Source organism: Oscarella lobularis, chromosome 18, assembly GCF_947507565.1.
Source record: "Oscarella lobularis chromosome 18, ooOscLobu1.1, whole genome shotgun sequence".
Classification (NCBI taxonomy): domain Eukaryota; kingdom Metazoa; phylum Porifera; class Homoscleromorpha; order Homosclerophorida; family Oscarellidae; genus Oscarella; species Oscarella lobularis.
The window spans coordinates 1,895,225-1,915,422 of record NC_089192.1 but is presented as its reverse complement, the minus strand read 5'-3'; the positions used below and the strand labels follow the sequence as shown (position 1 = coordinate 1,915,422).

The following is a 20,198-nucleotide window of genomic DNA, read 5'->3' as shown; positions in this document are numbered from 1 at the left end:
GTATCCCTGGTCAAACAATAGGAATACGTTTTAAGTGCCATTTGCGAGAAACTTCGTCCAAGCAGGAGTTACAACAAAAATTAGCGAAATAGAACAAAAGTACTTCCATGACTTACGCATGCGCACCGATGTCCAATGCATGACCACTATGATTGAAGCAGGAGGTAGAGGACAAAAAAGGAGTTAATGTATAGAAAGCCTATTCTAAAAATAGGATCCTGAAGAACCAAGGAAGAAAAAGGAAAAAAAAACGTTGATATGTGTCAATCTACTCTACAAGTGTTATCCAACCTATCTCATTAGCGTGCGTTCCTTCCTCACAATACGTAAAAGCTTTACGTATGTGAAACTACGCTCACAGACTTTCGTTTGCTCTAATAACTAATGCTGTCGAAGGTGAGCTCTGATTTCATCATTAATTGCTACTTCATAAGGTGTTTTTCCGTCCTAAAATTCACATTTATAGATTATCTTTAATTTCCAAGAAAAACTCTTCACCTTGTCTTGGTGCGTGACGTCGCAACCCCTCTCAATCAGTAGATAAATAATTGATTTGTCTACGCTTAAATAGTTCTGTGCAACCTTATGCAATGCATTTTGTTCATTCTACAAAGAATTGAATAAAGAACGAGTGAGGAATGAGAATTCCGACTAACCTTATCTCTGAGAGAAACATCAGCTTCCAATTCAATTATTTGCTGAATGACAACGAAAGAAGGATAGTGATTACATGCGTACAATAAGGGTGTCCTTCCCTTCTAAAAATACAATTGCCAAACGAAAATGCGAAATATCGTAGGAAAGCGACCTTATAAACAGAATTGATATGAATGCCTTTCTCAATGACAAGATATCGAAGAACATCTTTCACGTCATCTTCACACTCTGAGGGTGTGGGTGCGGTGGCATAAAACAAAGCCGTCTTCCCATCCTGAATAAAAAAAGACGGCGATTTGTCGATTGAATTTGTAGCAAATAAACAATGTCTCACGTGATCTTTTGCTTGACAGTCCGCTCCTTTTTCAGCCAAGTAGCGAACTTTCGCTGAACGATTGATGTGACTTTGACACGCATACATCAAAGGCGTTGTACCCCCCTGAAGATGAAATAAGAATAAAAGTATCGCAAGTGAAATCTTCAAACCTCGTTGACGCCACTGATATCAGCGTGGTGTTCGATGAGCCACGTTACTTCAAAAATGCTTCCAACCTCGCAGGCACAATGCAGAGGAGTGTTCCCATCCTATTACAAATATATCTTATGTAGCAAACAAAAGAACATCATGTATCACCTCTTCTTCAATAGCGTTTACACTCAATCCCTTTTCATTGACGAGATAATGCAAAATCTCGTTTGCTTTTTCAGATGACGAAAATGGATTTGCAGCTGCCCAAAGCTATAAATAAAAAGTTATTGTTGCGAGAGGGTTGATATCAATTCGGTTACAATGTCAAATGATTGCGAAATGCAGCCATGTTCCTCGAGATAAACCATTTTCTTCATTGTGTCAGCGGAACTTCGACAGGCATAAGAATATGGCGTATGTTCACGCTAAAAAAAGTGATGAGTGCAACGACATGAAATCAATTCCAAGTCAATTCCAAGTCATACGTCGTCTTTCGCGTTGATATTTGCACCGTGAGTGACGAGCCATTGAACGCCAAAAATATTTCCCCACTCGCACGCACAGTGAAGTGGGCGGAGTGCAGACTGCATCCACGCATCAATTTAATTAATTAATTTACAAATCCAAAACGTATTCATACCAAAAATGATTCCTTCTCAACGTCTTGATTCTTTTGCACAATCGCATAACCAAGCCAATCATCGGCTTCTTCCGCCGACCCAAACTCTCTTCCCGCCACATAGTGAAGTAGTGACAAGCCATAGTCGTACTGCAACGAAAAGGAGAATACAAGGGTGTGCGGCGGTCAAAAACGCGACTTCTATGGACCTGATCGCATCGAAATACTTCTTCCGTAGAAAGAAAACGGCGCAATTCATGCTCATTATCATTTTTCTTGGTTATCGTGGCCAATCGATCGATCGTAGAACGAGCGGACGATGTCATTTTCGACTCCAATAGTCTTCGAGCGTCGCCTTTACAGCGATTCGACGACTTCTTCAGAGTTGCCAAGGGTGAAAGGGCGTTGGGCGTGAGAGGTCTGCCCAAGCGCGCGCAAAAATTTTTTGACTACGCCCCTTAAAAGAGAGCCACGCCTACTCAAAATAGCGCAAACGTACCGACTAATTGAACGTAACGCGATTTAGCAGAGAATTTCTAGTACCTTATTCAACCTGGACTACAGTAAAAATGGTAAAAATGGTAAATATTGTCCTTCGTCAAACGATTTTTTAGCAGGCGTGAGAAACGCGTTGGGCGGGCGTGAGTGCGTGTAGCTGAGGCGTGAGACTCACGCCTTAGGCGTGAGACTTGGTAGATCTGCTTCTTTCGTTTCTTTCGGCGCAGAGACTTCTCGATATGATGCGCATGCGCACGAATAACAAATCTGATTATTAATAATAACGCGTACATGCTGTACATGAGTGGATACTTTTGATTGTGACGAGAGCAAGATGACGAAAGAGCTCGCACAATTAAACGGAACCGACAGCTGGCCAAACAAGGGCTGAAAGACAAGTCGATGTCGACCACGTGACGCTGATTAGCCAACTGCTCAAGAAATTTCGGTTCGTCGTCGATTGAACGAAGACACATCAGATTGAGGCGTGTTAGTCTAGACTGCTGCAGTAGCTGCAGAATTGTTGACGTCAGCTTCCTTCTCTTGGCCAAATCTTCGATTAACTGATCAGCCATGAAGAATGAAATAGTTTTCGACGATGACACTAGGATCGTCTCCGCAGTCGATGGAAGAGGAAAATTCGCCGGTCTGATCGACACGTTTTCGCGTGTCTGACACGGGTTCGGGAGAAGCTAGGTCCGTCACATCTCTAGTGTCGGCTTCGATGTACGTGAGACAACTCATGCTGCACCGCATGAATTTTTGTCGATAGAAAATCTCCATTACGGTGAGATCACAAAATGTCCCTATCCGGCCATAGTTACAGGAACGGCATATAGATAGACGATTTAATAATTTTAGCATTAGAGCCAAACTAGCAGCTGCAACTACTGGTAGTTGGGCTCAGCAGTCCAGCTAGTCTCTATCCTAACAATTCTGCAGCAAACCATGATCGATTAGCAGCAAATACGGAAAAAATCGTTCTTATTTGCGCATCAAATATACTTCTCACGGTTTGCGCTCTTTGTCGCGCATCAAAAGCGTAAAATTGAAAATTTAACGCTCAGCTGTAAACGAAAACACCGAAAGTGTTTCGTAAGAACTTTCGTTGTCGTTCGCGCATAAAATTTACATGGACATTTTCATTCCACCCTCGATTACAATATTTGAATTACTCTCAGATTTCAATTCATGATACACACAACGAAAAAGGACTAGCACAATATAAAATAAAAGTTTTAATGACGCTACGAAATTCCATGCAAAACACAGATACGATAGTCTAGATAAAGAAGTGATCTGAAAGAACGACTTTGTGACGCCGATTAGCACCCTCTCCTTCAAACTTTCCTTTCACCATTCTCTTTATCAATGGAATCCCGCTACGTGCGAGTTCCTCCTTTTCTCTTATCAGAACATCCAAGCACTCTGCACTCGTAGGCCTCTCTCTTTCGCTTGAAATCATTCTCGAGCAAATCACGTGAAGACGACTACGATTTCTCATAGGCATCAGTTGGCCGTTCCTCTCTTCTGGAATAGGTCCCACCCCAGTGAATATTTCAATTAGAGACACGCCCAGACTATAGACGTCGCTTGGCAACGAGCTGCGTCCTGAAGCGGGTGGCATTCGTTCTGGAGCAATGTATTTGAGACTAAGGGGCCCAGCTGATTTGGAGTTCTCCACCAAGTGGGCGGCTCCCAAATCAGCGACTTTGACTTTCATATCCCTCGTCACTAAGACATTAGTTGGACGAATATCTGCGTGAACGTAGGAACGAGGTTGGAGCCCGTGAAGATAAGCAATAGCTGACGTCATTTCAACGACAATAGAGAGCTGCTCGTAGTGAGAAAGATAGCATGGAAATGAGTGAGCTGCATCGATGACTTCGCTCACTGATCCCTCAAGTATTTCCGAGACGATTTGGAATGGAATTCCATCTTCCATGACAGCACCGCATACACGGATGATGTTGGGATGATGGAGACGACTCGCCGTCAGAACTTCGCTTTGGAATGTCGGAATCGTTCTTGGGGTTGTGATGAGATCGTGGAATCTCTTTACAGCAACTGGCATTCCGTGCCAACAACCAATAATTACGTCTAGAGAAATGGCAATAGTACTAATATAGCATTTTGGTTGCTTGGTCACCTGCATATGCTCCTGAACCAAGTTTGTCGTTTGTGAGGCGAACTTGATCTGAACGAACGCTGAGCACGTCGAGAAATTGATCAAGATTTTGTTTCGATTGTGCAAGTGAAGCTTCAACAGTTCTCCTGAGATTATGCTTTTGATTATTGTTCAATTCACTGTTGAAGAGTATACATTTGAGTTTGATGAGCCTGAGCAATTTCCTCTTTCTCTGCTTCGAAAGAATGGCGTTGGGCAGCCAATTCAGTTCTGCAGAAAAATAACGTCACGTTATTAGCAAAAAATATTTTTTTCTCTGTTCCTTACCTTAAAGCTTCATTGTCTCTCTGAAGAGAACTACAACGGATTTCTAACCCAGACCTAAGACAGATATGTCTACATTTCCAACTTTCATGTGACGCTATTTTTATTTATCCAATATTGTAACCTTTCATCTTGAAGATTTGCCACTTCCATTCTAAAGAAAATCTCCTTATTCTCAATATCTTTTCAAACAAAGTTAAAAAATTCGCACCTCAATTGCTCTAACGTTCGTTCAAGTTCCCGAGTGTTCTGTGATTCATTTTCTGGTCCTGTTGATATCAATTTCGCGGAAGGCAGTATCTGAGTTTCAATCTGTATGTACCACTCGTTTGACGGACCTAGAAATTAGAAATTAAATATGATTTAACTCCATTCTTTATTACCAAGAGTAAATTCATTCAGAATTTCTTTTAATTTGGAATCTTGGTCTTGTCCTCCTGTGACAATGATCTGAGCAGACCCATCTCGATTCTCTACGCAATGGAGAGTGTGAAAATGAATAGGTGCTATTTCCGGGTTTAGGTGAAACTAATAAAATTGATCACAATTTGATATCAATAGCTCTGATTCGTACCGCGTAAGAATTTCCTTTGTCAAAGTCAAGAATGTAGGCGTGGTCTGAAGCTTTGCCTTTCATGTACCCGCCAATGAGAAGAAAGCAATTTCTTTCTTCGAATCCTTCTTTTGATAATCGACAAATTCTGTGACATTGTCGAGCGGATGGTTTTGGAAAGAAAACGATGCAAATCCATTTCTATTACAATTCATTAATTAATTATTTTCAAACATAATTAGGATTTACCTTTTCTCTCAAGTCAATCACAAATGCATCATCTAATGATGACCCTCCATGGAGTAATGCTCGATGTTGATCAATCGTTTCCATGGCAGCACCGGCACGTGGTTGTGGTCTTTCTCCACTTAATTCGACATCCAACCAATATCCTAATCATCAACATTCGAATCATTTCCACATTTCAATTCATGAAATTTACCTTTTTCTCTTCCCTCCTCAAATACAAATTCATAAATCTCATTATTCACTCCCCTATTGCATTGTGCTCCTGGTTGGAGACGATCTCGAGGAATGCGTCCGCTCTTTCCCCCAAACATGATCATTCTTTCTCCAATGGCCCACAAACAGCAGGAGTAGCGTTGCCATGGTTTCTTTCCATGGATGGGCGTGGCTACTAGGATCCATTTCACTTTCTTCGGATCCAAACCGAACACCTCTCCCAGACGACCGCCGTCTTCCTTCCCTCCCCCGTACGAATACATGATTCCATTGATGACCACGCATCGTGCTCCTGCGCAAGGAGGAGGAATATTCTTTCCTTCCGCAATACGGCGGATCCACTTCTTCTCTTCTTGGACATTACATGTCCAGATTTCATTGCGCGGGAAATAATGAGTTGGTTTCTTCGCAGTTCTTCCACCGAAGAGATGCAATTCATGGCCAATCAACGCACTTTCGTGACTCGGTCGAGGTTCAGGTGATGTTGATTGGGCCATTTCGTCGTAGAATGAGGTTTCTTTGCTGAGAGAGAAAGGAGGAAATTTTGCGATCGCGGCCGAAATGCCTATCAAAAGGAAATTAATGCAATTACCTAAAAAAGAGAATTTTTACCAGCTTTCTCTCTTTTTCGAAAGGAGAAACGGTCAAACGGCAGAACGTACTCAAAGAATAGAAACGCCCGTATAAGAACAAACATTGCTCAACTCCTTCGAGAACGAGAGGCTTTTCGAAAGCGGGCCATGGCCCTTCCAGTAGTAGAAAAGCATGCGATGCCATCTGATAGCGTGGACAGCAGAAAAGGAGTAGCCGAAAGCGAATAAGCCGAAGTTGAAGAAAAGACCGACGTTTTCCGTTTATCCCGGTCTGAAATACGAAACGTATTAGGGCGCATCTTGGACATCGAATATCTTCCAAGGCTTGAAGAGTTTGATCGGGTCCGTAAGCGCTCAATTCAAAACGAAAAACAAGTTCGCCATTTTGGAAATGGCTGTCGATCTTCTAAAGGTAAATCGATGCAATCAGTTAATCGATCTGGTCACTCGTCTACCTATTTAACTACACAAATCATCGATTTCAATATACTATTAATAATTTTTCTGAGGCTTGACGCATGGATGGAAAATTAGACGAGCCTCGGGCTCTTGTGGAAATTCCCAAGGAGATCGATATAGACTACTCTGACGTAGCTCCAAGCTGGCTATACCTCAGGTAAGGAACTAGCATGAGATTAATAACGGACTGACATTTGAAAGGCCAGTCCCTGTTGGGTACCTAGGAAAAGGCCAGAGAAGATTATGCTAGGCCTGATCTATGGGAATGTGCAACGAATCCTGTAAGTGTTAACCATATCCTTTCCCCACCTATACTCGCCTAATTCCTTAACGACAAAATTTCGAATGATAACTTCGCAACCGGTTACACACTTGGCCTATAGAATAGAAAATTTAAACCGACTTCAGAACCAGGAGGGCACTTCGTTAAGTTCCCCAACGGTGCCGTCACTTTCATACTCCTCTTCTACGAACATGACTTCCCCTTTCTAATGCCTCCTCCATTTCCTTAGCAGCCTATATCAGCAGTCTAGCTAGCTTTAACAATTCTACAGCAAACCTCGATCGTTTAGCAGCAAACGACAAAATCTTTAAAATTGATTCGAAATAACTGAATCAAATGTCCTTTTTACGGTTTTCGCTCTTAGTTGCGCATCAAATATGCTTAAAAATGGAAATTTAATGCTCAGCAACAAGCGATAACCATAGAAATGATGCATAAAGCTCAAAAACAAGCGGAAACAATGAAAAAATTATTCGCAGAACTTCCGCTCTTTTTCGCGCATAAAATTTATATGTACATTTTCATTCCAGCCTCGATCACAACATTTGAATTACTCTCAGATTTCAATTCATGATACACGTAACAAAAAGGAATGGCACAATACAAAATGGAAATTTTATTGACGCTACAAAGTTCCATGCAAAACACAGATACGATAGTCTAGAAAAAGAAGTTATCTGAAAGAACGACTTTGTGACGCCGATTACCTCCCTCTCCTTCAAACTTTCCTTTCACCATTCTCTTTATCGTGTGAATCCCGCTCCGTGCGAGTTCCTCTATTTCTCTTATCAGAACATCCAAGCACTCTGCACTCGTAGGCCTCTCTCTTTCGTTGGAAATCATTCTCGAGCAAATCACGTGAAGACGACTACGATTTCTCATAGGCATCAGTTGACCATTCCTCTCTTCTGGAATAGCTCCCACCCCAGTGAATATTTCAATTAGAGACACGCCCAGACTATAGACGTCGCTAGGCAACGAGCTGCGTCCTGACGCGGGTGGCATTCGTTCTGGAGCAAGATATTGGGGACTAAGGGGCCCAGCTGATTTGGAGCTCTCCACCAAGTGGGCGGCTCCCAAATCAGCGACTTTGACTTTCATATCCCTCGTCACTAAGACATTATTCGGACGAATGTCTGCGTGAACGTAGGGACGAGGTTGGAGCCCGTGAAGATAAGCAATAGCTGACGTCATTTCAACGACAATAGAGAGCTGCTCGTAGTGAGAAAGATAGCATGGAAATGAGTGAGCTGCATCGATGACTTCGCTCACTGATCCCTCGAGTAATTCAGAGACGATTTGGAATGGAATTCCATCTTCCATTACAGCACCGCATACACGGATGATGTTGGGATGATGGAGTCGACTCGCCGTTAGAACTTCTCTTTGGAACGTCGGAATCGTTCTTGGGGTCGTTATGAGATCGTGGAATCTCTTTACAGCAACTGGAATTTCGTGCCAACGACCAGTTATTACGTCTAGAGAAATGCCAATAGTACTAATATAGTATTTTGGTTGCTTTGCTACCTGCATATGCTCCTGAACCAAGTTTGTCGTTCGTGAGGCAAACTTGATCTGAACGAATGCTGAGCACGTCGAGAAATTGATCGAGACTTTGTTTGGATTCTGCAAGTGAAGCTTCAACAGTTCTCCTAAGATTATGCAATTGATTATTGCTCAATTCATTTTTTGAAGTTGTACATTTGAGTTTGATGAGCCTGAGCAATTTCCTCTTTCTCTGCTTCGAAAGAATGAAGTTGGGCTGCCGATTCAGTTCTGCAGAAAAATAATGCCACGTATTTACCAAAATTTTTTGTATGCTTTACCTTAAAGCTTCATTGTCTCCCTGAAGAGAACTACAACGGATTTCTAACTCGCACCTAAGACAGTTACCCGGTATGTCATTTTTTACAAACGGTTATATGCCGATTTCTTGCTTTTGGGCAGTGACACTTAGTCTCTCTTCTTCGCAAGACTGGTATTGTTCTTCCCAATGTGATCTAAAATGCAGGTGTCACGTGACACCACTGTAATTGATTTAACTTGCCTCTGATCTGAGAGACGAGCTCTCTCTTCTTCGCAAGACTGGTATTGTGCTTCCCAATGTTTTCTGCAAATGCAATAATCATGTGACACAAATAATATTGATCCATTTCACTTGCCTTTGCTCTGCGAAATGCATTCTCTCCTCCTGAAATAGTCTTCTTTGTTCTTCCAAGACTTGATGGGAGCGGGTTCTACATTTCCAACTGTCACGTGACGCTATTGTTATTTATCTAATAATGTAACTTTTCATCTTGAAGATTTGCCACTTCCATTCTAAAGATGATCTCCTTACTATCATGATCTTTCTAAACAAAAGTAAAGAAACTCGCACCTCAATTGCTCTAACGTTCGTTCAAGTTCCCTAGTGTTCTGTGATTCATTTTCTGGTCCTGTTGATATCAATGTCGCGGAAGGCAGTATCTGAGTTTCAATCTTCATGTACGAGTCGTTTGACGGACCTACAAAAAAATTTAATAATGATTCTAACATCACTCTTCAATACCGAGAGTAAGTTCATTCAGAATTTCTTTTAATTCTTCTTCTTGGTCTTTTCCCCCTGTGACAATGATCCGAGCAGATCCATCTCGATTCTCTACGCAATGGAGAGTGTGAAGAGAAATATGTGCTATTTTCGGGTTTAGGTGAAACTAATGAAATTGATCACAATTTGATATCAATAGCTCTGATTTCGTACCGCGTAAGATTTTTTTTTGTCGAGGTCAAGAATGTAGGCGTGGTCTGAAGCTTTGGCTTTGATGTACCCGCCAATGAGAAGAAAGCAATTTCTTTCTTCAAATCCTTCTTTTGATAATCGACAAATTCTGTGAAAAGATCGAGCTGATGGTTTTGGAAGGAAATTGATGCAAATCCATTTCTATTACAATTCATTAATTACTGCCAAACATAATTAGGATTTACCTTTTCCCTCAAATCAATCACAAATGCATCATCTAATGATGACCCTCCATGGAGTAATCCTCGATGTTGATCAATCGTTTCCATGGCAGCATAGGCACGTGGTTTTGGTCTTTCTCCACTTAATTCAACATCCAACCAATATCCTAATCATCAACATTTGACTTAACCCACATTTCAATTCCTGAAAATTACCTTTTTCTCTTCCCTGTTCAAATACAAATTCAAAAATCTCATTATTCACTGGCCAATTGCATATTGCTCCTGATTGGAGACGATGTTGAGGAAGGTCATAGCTCTCTCCCCCAAACATGATCATTCTTCGTCCAATGGCGCACAAACAGCAGGAGTGGCGTTGCCACGGTTTCTTTCCATGGATGGGCGTGGCTACTTGGATCCATTTCATTTTCTTTGGATCCAAACCAAACACCTCTCCCAGATGATCCCCGTCTTTCTTCTTTCCCCCGTACGAATACATGATCCCATTGATGACCACGCATTGTGCTCCGTAGCAAGGAGGAGGAATATTCTTTCCTTTGGCAATACGACGGATCCATTTCTTGTCTTCTTGGACATTACAAGTCCAAATTTCGTTGCGCGGGAAATAATGGAAAGGATACTGCGCAGTTCTTCCACCGAAGAGATGCAACACATCGCCAATCAACGCACTTTCGTGATGAGATCGAGGTTCAGGTGATGCTGATTGGGCCATTTCGTCGTAGAATGAGGTCTCTTTGCTGAGAGAGAAAGAAGGAAATTTTGCGATCGCGGCCGAAATGCCTATCAAAAGGAAATCGACGCAATTACTTAAAAAAGAGGATTTTTACTAGCTTTCTCTCTTTTCGAAAGGAGAAACGGTCAAACGGCAGAACGTACTCAAAGAATAGAAACGCCCGTATAAGAACAAACATTGCTCAACTCCTTCGAGAACGAGAGGCTTTTCGAAAGCGGGCCATGGCCCTTCCAGTAGTACAAAAGCATGTGATTCCATCTGATAGCGTGGACAGCAAAAAGGAGAAGCCGAAAGCGAAAAGGGCGAAGGCTGAAGAAAAAGACCGACGTCTTCCGTCAATCCCAGTCTGAAATACAAAACGATTTAGAGCGTGTCTTCAACATCGAATATCTTCCAAGGCTTGAAGAGTTCGATCGGGTCCGTAAGCGCTCAATTCAAAACGAAAAACAAGTTCGCAATTTTGAAAATGGCTGTCGATCTTCTAAAGGTAATGAATTGATCTGGTCACGTGTCCACCGATATAACTACATAATTTAATATTTTTTGAGGCTCGACACAAAGATGGCAAAGTGGATGAGCCTCTGAGTCTTGAGGAAATTCTCAAGGAGATAGACTACTCTGACGTAGCTCCAAGTATTAGAAACTGGCTACCTCAGGTAAAAAATGGCATAGGATTATATTCCGTCGTCAGTCTACTGAAAATATTTAATTTTTCAATTTTACTTTGTTAGGCATTTCGAAATAATCTCAAAGTGACGTTGGCAGATGAGGACAAATATTTATTCAAGGCTTTCTTGTAGAGAAACGTGTGGGTAGCTTACTTAGAGAGTGACTCTTTTAGCCTTTATACTGAGTCAAGAATAGGGGTATGCTATTCAATGTACCGAGAGAACATTGGAGAGAAGGTCTGGGTGGAATCAAGTTGGCTGACATGAGAGAATCATATCCAAAAACCGACTCTATGTTATCAGTAGAAATATTTCTTATATATAATAACCCAGTGTGAAATTTTGTTTATAGATTCTCAAAGATGAAATAATAGCTTTGACTAGATCTGATAAGGAGGGTGTTCTATTCTATAATGATCCGGATTTGAAAATTCCTGTAGACGAAGGTTATTAACTAAATTAAAATTGAAGTTGATTTTTTATTTGGCAATGTTTAGATTTTCAAAAACTATGGAGATCAATAAGCGTTGAGGGTTTATCAGATACTGATATAGAAAAGCATTTGCACACAGGTAGGTAAATTAATTTTAATTACATTTTTTAAAATAATATCGTTCTGCAACTGGAATTGCTTCCATGCAAGGTTCAAGCGGAAGCTTGCAGGAAAAGTTTTTTTAAATTGAAAAATATGACGATTATTTATTATTGACGTATTTTAATAATTAGCCTGTGAAGCCGAAGAAGCAGCGACGCAGAGGCAATGCCAAGTTGCTCAACGAACACGTGGCCGGCACGGAATTGCTGAAAGAGTACACCGAAGACGGTCGTCTGAAAGAAGACGCTGAAAATCAAAGGGTGGCATGCAGATAGAATTTAGACATTAATAAATATTTATTCATTTTAAAACGTCATGCATCGGCTTTCTAGTAATTTATTTAGATGACTCGATTGGAAAGTTTCTGATGGCACTATTCCCTGGCATTGTTTTTGTTTGCGTCTAACGCGCGTTAAGTCGAACGCATGTTTACGAAACTTGGCTCGTTCTCGCTATTGCGATACACGGAAAAGCGATTTTGTTACTATTTGTCGTATTTGATGCATTGGAATCGGTTTCTCAAGTCAGTAGAATCGTTTTCGAGCTCTTTTCGGACATCTGCCCGAGAACGTGCGAAAATTGTCGCTCTCTCACCACCGGTGCAGCATTCCTTAGTAAAATCGCGTTCTCTTGTAATGTTGGAGGGGATAGGCGAGAAGGGAGACGGTCGAACGACGCTGAAACCGCTCCATTACGAAGGAACGCGATTTCATCGCGTCATCAAGAATTTTATGACACAGTCGGGAGATTTTAGTCGGGGTGCGGGAACCGGCGGCGAGTCGATATACCGGGGAATGTTCAAAGGTAAATTCAAAAAATAACTTTTGCTGTTTTAATTGGAATTTTTGAGATGAGAATTTTAGTGTTAAACACGATCAAAAGTATTTGCTCTCGATGGCGAATCGAGGTCAAAATATGAACAAGCACCTCTCCCAAAAGATCCCCGCCTTCCTTCTATATCCCCCCCTACGAATACATGATTCTATTTAATACGCATCGTGCGTTGGCGCAAGGCGGAGGAATATTCTTTCCTTGGGCAATACGGCGGATCCATTTTTTCTCTTCTTGGACATTACACGTCCAGATTTCATTTCGCGGGAAATAATGGAATCCCTTTCTTCCACCGAAGAGATGCAATTCATCGCCGATCAACACACTTTCGTGATAATATCGAGGCTCAGGTGAAGTGACTTTCGCCATTTCGTTGTAGAATGAGGTTTCTTTGCTGAGAGAAAGAAGGAAAATGCGCGGTGAACTGGTTCTCGTCAAGAAAAGCGCTAAGCCACCGAAACCAAAGGCTGATGAGAGTGACAGTGAAGAGGACGATGATTCGTCGTCGTCATCGAGCGAGGATGAGAGGAAGAAACGGAAGAGAAAGAGCATGGAGAAGAAGAAACTGAAGAAAAAAGAAGAGGAAGAAGTCCAATTACAGGCAGAAGAGAAAGGAGGAGGAAGCAAGGTAAAGGGTTCCCTTTTTTCTTTATAAGAAGTGCCCCTTTTCTCTTAGTATAACGTAGTATCTGATAGGGATCTTATAGAAGATTTTTAAGTGATCCTTTGCACGTAGAGCACGCTGGGTCTTTTTATTACACGCAATAAAAATGATGAAGGTTAGGGTGCCCTTTTCTCTATTACATACAAAGACATAAGCATGTACTGTATAGCGTAGTATCTGATAGGGATTCCGTGTATTGTATTTTTAGGAGTAGAGGACTTCTAAGTGATCTTGGGGGTCTTTTTTCATAAATGATTTTTATTCTCTAGGTGCGTCTCCCCGTTTTGTAGTGACGTTTTTTCTGCTGAGGAAGAGGAACCCAGCGGAGATTTACCGCCTGAAGAACCGCGTCACGTGTCCTGGTTGTAGTATAATATACAGACGCAGTAGGAGTAGAAGTACAATAGAAGGCCAAAGACGAACGTAAGACGCAGTCCATCGAAAATCATCATAGAAATTAATTAATCTACATCTCCAGTCACTCCAAGCGGGATTTACCGTCGAAAAGAGGCGAAGTAAGCACGTGATTAATATAATTATGTATTAATCAAGTACGCATTCTCTAAGACATCGATACAGGAAGACATCTGAAGGGGCGTGGCGCAATGGTAAGGAATCCCGGGAGCATCCCCGTCATCGCGTCAAGTGGTTTCCCCTTCCCTTATCGTGATAGAGAATCACAGCGCGATTGTTCAGTTAGTGAATGACCAAATCAAACTCGTCGTCGTTGATGTCACACACCGCAGAAGCGATAACTTTCAAACAGCGAATCGAAGTAGGAATCACGCGCGAATATATGTCTGTACATGAATTATGACGTACGTAGATATATATGTATGTAGGAGGAGAACACCGATTAATTTGTTGGCTATCTTTTAATTTCTCTCTTGTTTATAAATTTGTCGCGGGGAGTTTTATGTAGATAATAATTTTTTTTCTTTCTCTCGCACTCTATGTCTACATACACTACATACACCTGACTTACAGCTCAGCTGCGCTCACGTATATAGCTGTTCCAAATGCCCGGATTAGACGACCACCGCCCCCATTTGAACGACCCACGAGCACTTATGACGTTTCATCCGGGGTATAAATTCCCGGATTAGACGACCACCGCCCCCATTTTCCCATTTTTGAGAAATGGGGGCGGTGGTCGTCTAATCCGGGAATTTATAACGGTTATATAAGTGGGCGCAGCACGGCTCAGTGAGTCAGGTTTGTCAAGAAGGGAACAAGATCTTTATTTCATACACTGAGCACTAAAGAAACTACTCTCATATTAGTCTGTCTTTCATCAATGTGCGCTGATATCCGAGCAGTTAGCTGACATCAGGTTGTTGCATTTGTCCAGCCTGCCTGCGATCTCAAGCAAATGAGTGGCTCCTCAAACTTGCCACCAGTTCTCCGCACAGCTTCATACCTAAACAAGATTTTGACCGGAGAACTACACATATACACTTCACAGTCATTTTGAACAGTTCGTGGTTTTTCTCTCAAATGAGACCGTGAACTATATATAATTCACGGTTTTCACTAAAATGAGACCGTGAACTGTAATTCATGGTTTTTCTCTCAAACGAGACCGTGGACTATATAATTCACCGTTTTCTCTCAAATGAGACCGTGAACTATTATAGTTCATGGTTTTGGAACCATTTTCAACTGAGCACAAGATTTCAACTGTGAACTCTTCCGTGGACAAAGAAGACGTTTGGAGGTAATTTTAACCGTTACTCTAGTTTGCGATTCTGGGGGCAATTTTCAACCATGAACTTAATTAACAATCCTGTTCTATAACTGAGCAGGACACACGAAAAGGACAACGTTTAGACTATACCAAGAGCACTTACGAAAAAGAAAAAGCATCTCCTAATACATGGGATGATGAGAGGCATCATTCCATTGATTTATCGATTTTACAATAGCTATTTGCATTTCAACGAGACCTATAATTAATTGAAGACTTGCCGTACCTTACTCTCAGCCGAACGCGCTTCCTATTCGATCCTATGTGATTGTCCGAATGCGAGATCGCGAGGAGAGGCCCCCTTATCGACATCGTGCTTCCTAGATACTATACGTTCTGAGCGCTCCTCGCCGTTCCTATGTGATCGTCCAAATGCAATTCGAAGTGCGCGAGACCGAATTCGCTCGAGAAGATCGCAAGGAGGCCCCCTTTCGACATCGATCGCTTTTTCGTACACGCAGCTCTCGAACGACACCGCTTCGTTGCATCTTAAGTTCTTTTTGCACACAGCAGGCCGAGCTTCGCAAGAAATCCTTACCGTTCTTCGTCGACGAGTCACGTAGCAGAAATGCCCGGATACACCTAGAAATACTTGCAAAATAAAAAAAGGGTAAAAAACCTAACAAGACATTCAAAAACATAAAAAGATAAAAGACAAGAAAATAAGATAGGTAAAAAGAACATCGCCTGTGCTAACATTTTTGCAGGGAGGTAGAGGTAATAATCAATAAACTAGAGCCAAGGTTCCTTCACTAGATGCACCTTCCCTCCCCCGTACACCTTACCCTTTACCATTCTCTTTGCCGGACACCTTCTGTACTCCTGGTCCGACTTCTGAACGGCGATCAATTGCGACAGGCACTCACCAATCAAAGGCCTCTCACGAGGACCTTGCTTCACCATCCCAAGACCGAGCCTCTTGATGAGAGGATGACGAACACTCGTTGCCTGAGCCATTCTTTTCGCCGGAGCCGGTTCTCGACCAGTCATCAACTCAATGAACGTCACGCCGAGACTATAGACGTCTGCCATCTTGGTGTTGTGTTGACCAGCAGCCGATCTTTCAGGAGCCAAATAATTAGGACTCATTGGTCCAGCGGATAAACTAGAGTGATCAGAGAAACGCGCTGCTCCTAAATCGCAGATTTTCGCCTCCATCAACGACGTGACCACGACGTTGCTCGATCGGATGTCTCCATGAAGAATATTGAGACCGTGAAGATAGCGGACTCCAGCTGAACAGCCCACGGAGACGTCCACTTGTTCTCGTAGAGTAAGGGTACCGTCTGCTGCTTTGATGACGTCGCTAAGAGATCCTTCTAGTAATTCCGAAACAATGCTAAGAGGAAAGCCGTCCTGAGAAATGACGCCGAGGAGTGAGACGACGTTGGGATGATGAACGTGGCTGCAGATCGAGATTTCTTGCTCGAGACGCTCGCGATAAGTGTCGACGCGAAGGAAATCAAAGAAGGTTTTGACGGCCACTTGGCAACCGCGCCAATGACCAACACGAACCTCTAAAAAAGAACATTATATAGAGAATAAATTAGTATTCAGCAATTTACCGCCATAGGCTCCTCCTCCGAGTTGGATGCCGCTCTGTTCAATTTCGGTCGAAGGAACTTTGAGGATTTCCTCGTATTTGCTTAAAGTTTTCTGTGCTTCCTCAGCCACGAGTCTTGCCTCGTCGCGTTCTTGCTTCAGTCGAGAGCATTCTCTTGTACTCTCTGCCAGGCGAGCTCGCATTCGAGCATTTTCTTCAGATGATACTCTAGGGTTACGGACCTGCAAGTTAGCAGTTCTGCTCTTCTCTTGTTCTGAGCATAAATATCAAATGTGTGATGCCAAGTGAGATAATAAAAACTTCATACGTAGATCAGCTTCTGCTTGAGTTGCTCGTTCATGAAGCATCCGGTATTTTCTCAGCGTCTTTGTCAGATCTCCCACGAGTTTGTCCTTTTCGGCCTAAATAAAAACGTTCTTATACTGTATTACGATCAAATAATTGACCAAGAAATAACCAATTGAATAACGTAGAACGTTAGTATCAATACTACGTAACTGACCCTCGAAAATTTGAACTAGGCTATCGAGTGACTCACCTCCAGTCGCAAGATCTTCTCTTTTAATTCGCTTTCAGCTTCGGAGTCATCCTAAAACATCAATATTAACCAGTTAGAAGAACAAATTTCTCTAAAACGTACTCTTGGTTGAGAAAAAATCTTCACAAGATCTTCTTTCATTTTAAAATGTTTTTGACAATCAGCTATTTGCAACGCTCCCTCTCCATCCTAGAATTCCCATTTATTTCAAACTGAATCTTGCACGACGCCTTACGTTGTCTTTTGCATCAATGTCGCAACCTTTCTTAACTAAAAGATTAACAACGGTGACGTTGCCAGAGAAAACAGCCTGAAGAAAAGGCGTGCTTCCCCACTAATACCAAAAAATGACTGAAAAACTAAATAGGGGCTCGGCATGAAGACCTGATTACGAGCTTCGATGTCAGCTCCAGCTGAAATCAAGTATTCGGCCATTTCAACGTGATTATTCATACAAGCCCGATGCAGAGAAGTAAGGCCTTGCTAAAAAGAGTAAACAAACCCGTCAAATATTGATCAGCAATTAGCACAACAATTTCACAATACATTAATTATCTCTTTAGTAATGTAAGAATACATAGAGCTAAAATATAATAAACAACGACTGATGTTTAGATAGCTGACTGTCATGCTTGTGACTTAACCTAACTAAAAATAAATAGCATTCTTACTTGATTAGCTTCATTGACATCCAATCCCAATCTAACGAGTTGCTTGCCAATTTTTAAATCACCTTTCACACCCGCAAGTCCCAATGCTCCATCGCCAATCTACAAACTCTGTAAGTAGAAACCATCTTCAACATATTTTCACCTACTTCGGCGTCTTTGGCATGAATATTGCACCCTTTCTCAATCAAAATATTCATTGTTCCTTCTGCTCCTTCAAAAGCCGCGTCAAGAAAAGGCGTTCTTCCCCACTTTTACAAGCAATATGATTATTGATATCCAATCAACACAATGTACGTCAGAACCTTACTACAACCTTCGATGTCAGCTCCAGCTGAAATCAAGTATTTCGCCAATTCAACGTGATCACACCGACAAGCAAAATGCAGAGACGTTTTTCCATTCTAAAACATAAACAAACCAGTCAAATATTGATAAGCAATTAATTAATTAATTAATACAACATAACATTGATTATCTCTTTAGTAATGTAAGAATACGTACAGCTAAAATAGAATCAATAACGATTGATGTTTGCATAGCTGACTGCCATGCTGGTGACTAGCCATACAGTATTATTACTAACAATGAATAACATTCTTACTCGATTAGCTTCATTGACATCAAATCCCAATCCAACGAGTCGCTTGACAATTTTTAAATGACCTTTCATACTTGCAAGTCCCAATGCTCCATTGCCATTCTACAAACTTTGTAAGTAGTAACAACCTTTAACAAATTTTCACTTACTCCGGTGGATTTGGCGTGAATATTGCACCTTTTCTCAATCAAAATATTCATTGGTCCTTCTGCTCCTTCAAAAGCAACTTGAAGAAAAGGCGTTCTTCCAAACTAAATATTCGCAAACAATATGATCATTGGTATATACAATGTACGTCAGTACCTTATTTAGAGCTTCGATGTCAGCTCCAGCTGAAATCAAGTATTTCGCTATTTCAGCATCACGTGCCCAATGAAGTGCACTATAAATCCACTAAATCAAAAGGAAATACTAAGATCTCCTGCCACTGAATCGTTTTCCTACGCTATTCAAGTGAGATTCTCTCACAAACGTCAAAAACGTGACCACAACAATTTTAGCTCTCCTACTTTCTAATTTCAAAGGTGGAAAAGTCTCTCTGCTTCAAGAATCTCAATTTTATTTCTGTTTGGAGTTAAAAAACAAATTGGTAGGAGCGCTAATTCGACATCATGTGATTAGTGAAATTGTTTGAGTACCCCCGACTCTCAACGATCCCCTGAACCTTATCTCTCGCTGTTTTCCACTCTTTCGAAAAACGTTTAACGTACGAAACGACGACTGACTTTTTTCCTTCCTCGACAGCGTTAAAAAAGTCTACAGTGAGAAACAACGCTTGGAACCGTTCCAGGAAGAACACAAAAGTGCCAACCGCGAATAGAAGTCTTGTTCATCGCGAAAAAAATGCACTGGTTCTTTAGAAGAGCTTTGCAACGAGAAACTTCACGTAGAAGAATTCCGAAGTTTCCCGTAACATAATGATCACGTGATTTTCGTCATTATTCGTGCGTACAGTACTGTACACGACTGGTGGGCATAAGTCGCCAGCTTATTATCCTAATACAACATTCAAGACTAATATATGAAAATCGTTCATCTGAAGCGGCCTATCAATAAAAGTAATCGTTACCTTAGCACTACAAAAAACCAAAAAGGGTAGCTAAAAGATTCTCACCAGAATTTCGTTTTATCTTATCAGCATTTCCTATTTCATATTCGGTGATGCGTATCGTATTCTGTATTTCTTATTTCTTACAAAGATTTCGTACTTCCTAATCTATGTTTCGCGTTTTCATATTTTGTGCTTCGTACTTTTTAAGTGTATTTCAAGTTACGAAATCTGTATTCATATTTCGTGTTTAGTAAATTCTATTCTTCCACGCATTTTCTGTTCTGTGTTCTGCATGTCGTATTTAGTATATATATATATATATATGGATTGTAGTCTGTCGTGACGCTAATTTGTATTTTATGGTAATAGTGTTTCATTTTATATCTGTAGTTTTTAATGAATAGCTTAATACTTTTACTTACTGTAATATCAAATTGTTTTATACTTTAATGCGAATTTTTCAGTCTGAGTGCATATTTGTATACCGTGTTGTGAAATGATTTACATAGCAGTTGCATAGCAGTTGGTGTGT

The 20,198-nt window shown here is 41.3% G+C and overlaps 6 protein-coding genes and 1 long non-coding RNA gene across 14 annotated transcripts; 3 read left to right on the top strand and 4 right to left on the bottom strand.

Annotated features, from left to right (window-relative positions):
* Positions 1-165: 165 nt before the first annotated feature.
* On the bottom strand, positions 166-2,114 carry LOC136197892 (putative ankyrin repeat protein RF_0381). The gene is made up of 11 exons (XM_065987756.1): positions 1,955-2,114; positions 1,767-1,895; positions 1,612-1,710; positions 1,447-1,551; positions 1,292-1,396; positions 1,144-1,242; positions 992-1,096; positions 809-931; positions 657-758; positions 499-606; positions 166-447 (listed from the first exon to the last, which is right to left on the bottom strand). Exons 1-11 carry the CDS (start codon positions 2,069-2,071, stop codon positions 382-384), a joined length of 1,158 nt encoding a protein of 385 aa, XP_065843828.1. The 5' UTR covers positions 2,072-2,114; the 3' UTR covers positions 166-381.
* A 1,309-nt stretch (positions 2,115-3,423) lies between these two features.
* On the bottom strand, positions 3,424-6,380 carry LOC136197890 (uncharacterized). Its single transcript, XM_065987749.1, has 11 exons — positions 6,323-6,380; positions 5,691-6,275; positions 5,498-5,640; positions 5,270-5,449; positions 5,079-5,223; positions 4,907-5,033; positions 4,820-4,849; positions 4,699-4,752; positions 4,567-4,641; positions 4,393-4,517; positions 3,424-4,343 (listed from the first exon to the last, which is right to left on the bottom strand). Exons 2-11 carry the CDS (start codon positions 6,205-6,207, stop codon positions 3,526-3,528), a joined length of 2,214 nt encoding a protein of 737 aa, XP_065843821.1. The 5' UTR covers positions 6,208-6,275; positions 6,323-6,380; the 3' UTR covers positions 3,424-3,525.
* Positions 6,381-6,414: 34 nt separating this feature from the next.
* On the top strand, positions 6,415-7,164 carry LOC136197899 (uncharacterized). Its single transcript, XR_010672634.1, has 4 exons — positions 6,415-6,572; positions 6,627-6,715; positions 6,813-6,919; positions 6,987-7,164. It is a non-coding gene; the product is annotated as an uncharacterized lncRNA (long non-coding RNA).
* Positions 7,165-7,641: 477 nt separating this feature from the next.
* LOC136197888 (uncharacterized) lies at positions 7,642-10,895 on the bottom strand. Its single transcript, XM_065987745.1, has 14 exons — positions 10,834-10,895; positions 10,202-10,786; positions 10,010-10,152; positions 9,786-9,965; positions 9,594-9,738; positions 9,423-9,549; positions 9,335-9,364; positions 9,208-9,282; positions 9,093-9,155; positions 8,983-9,045; positions 8,872-8,925; positions 8,747-8,821; positions 8,573-8,697; positions 7,642-8,523 (listed from the first exon to the last, which is right to left on the bottom strand). Exons 2-14 carry the CDS (start codon positions 10,716-10,718, stop codon positions 7,706-7,708), a joined length of 2,415 nt encoding a protein of 804 aa, XP_065843817.1. The 5' UTR covers positions 10,719-10,786; positions 10,834-10,895; the 3' UTR covers positions 7,642-7,705.
* A 199-nt stretch (positions 10,896-11,094) lies between these two features.
* On the top strand, positions 11,095-12,365 carry LOC136197893 (general transcription factor IIE subunit 2-like). 4 transcript variants are annotated; one of them, XM_065987758.1, is made up of 7 exons: positions 11,095-11,226; positions 11,288-11,395; positions 11,471-11,527; positions 11,581-11,709; positions 11,760-11,853; positions 11,905-11,979; positions 12,134-12,365. In XM_065987758.1, exons 4-7 carry the CDS (start codon positions 11,608-11,610, stop codon positions 12,250-12,252), a joined length of 390 nt encoding a protein of 129 aa, XP_065843830.1. In that variant the 5' UTR covers positions 11,095-11,226; positions 11,288-11,395; positions 11,471-11,527; positions 11,581-11,607; the 3' UTR covers positions 12,253-12,365. The 4 variants fall into 4 exon arrangements, with proteins under 4 accessions (XP_065843830.1, XP_065843831.1, XP_065843832.1 ...); XM_065987759.1 differs by having other exon boundaries at positions 11,471-11,547; positions 11,604-11,709; XM_065987760.1 differs by having other exon boundaries at positions 11,471-11,547; positions 11,599-11,709.
* LOC136198171 (peptidyl-prolyl cis-trans isomerase G-like) lies at positions 12,318-14,404 on the top strand. Its single transcript, XM_065988079.1, has 9 exons — positions 12,318-12,333; positions 12,364-12,385; positions 12,420-12,601; positions 12,654-12,806; positions 12,853-13,461; positions 13,767-13,920; positions 13,976-14,012; positions 14,065-14,105; positions 14,171-14,404. Exons 1-5 carry the CDS (start codon positions 12,318-12,320, stop codon positions 12,990-12,992), a joined length of 513 nt encoding a protein of 170 aa, XP_065844151.1. The 3' UTR covers positions 12,993-13,461; positions 13,767-13,920; positions 13,976-14,012; positions 14,065-14,105; positions 14,171-14,404.
* Positions 14,405-15,821: 1,417 nt separating this feature from the next.
* On the bottom strand, positions 15,822-19,517 carry LOC136197891 (serine/threonine-protein kinase TNNI3K-like). Of its 5 annotated transcripts, none has more exons than XM_065987754.1 (15): positions 19,254-19,517; positions 19,060-19,179; positions 18,919-19,008; positions 18,765-18,866; positions 18,619-18,717; positions 18,320-18,418; positions 18,164-18,265; positions 18,018-18,116; positions 17,731-17,829; positions 17,582-17,680; positions 17,449-17,535; positions 17,347-17,397; positions 17,116-17,209; positions 16,810-17,061; positions 15,822-16,761 (listed from the first exon to the last, which is right to left on the bottom strand). In XM_065987754.1, the coding sequence occupies exons 4-15, from the start codon at positions 18,813-18,815 to the stop codon at positions 15,977-15,979; spliced, it is 1,917 nt and encodes a 638-aa protein (XP_065843826.1). In that variant the 5' UTR covers positions 18,816-18,866; positions 18,919-19,008; positions 19,060-19,179; positions 19,254-19,517; the 3' UTR covers positions 15,822-15,976. The 5 variants fall into 5 exon arrangements, with proteins under 5 accessions (XP_065843826.1, XP_065843827.1, XP_065843822.1 ...); XM_065987755.1 differs by having other exon boundaries at positions 19,125-19,179; XM_065987750.1 differs by lacking the exon at positions 19,060-19,179 and having other exon boundaries at positions 19,280-19,371; positions 19,427-19,511.
* Between the last annotated feature and the right edge of the window lie 681 nt (positions 19,518-20,198).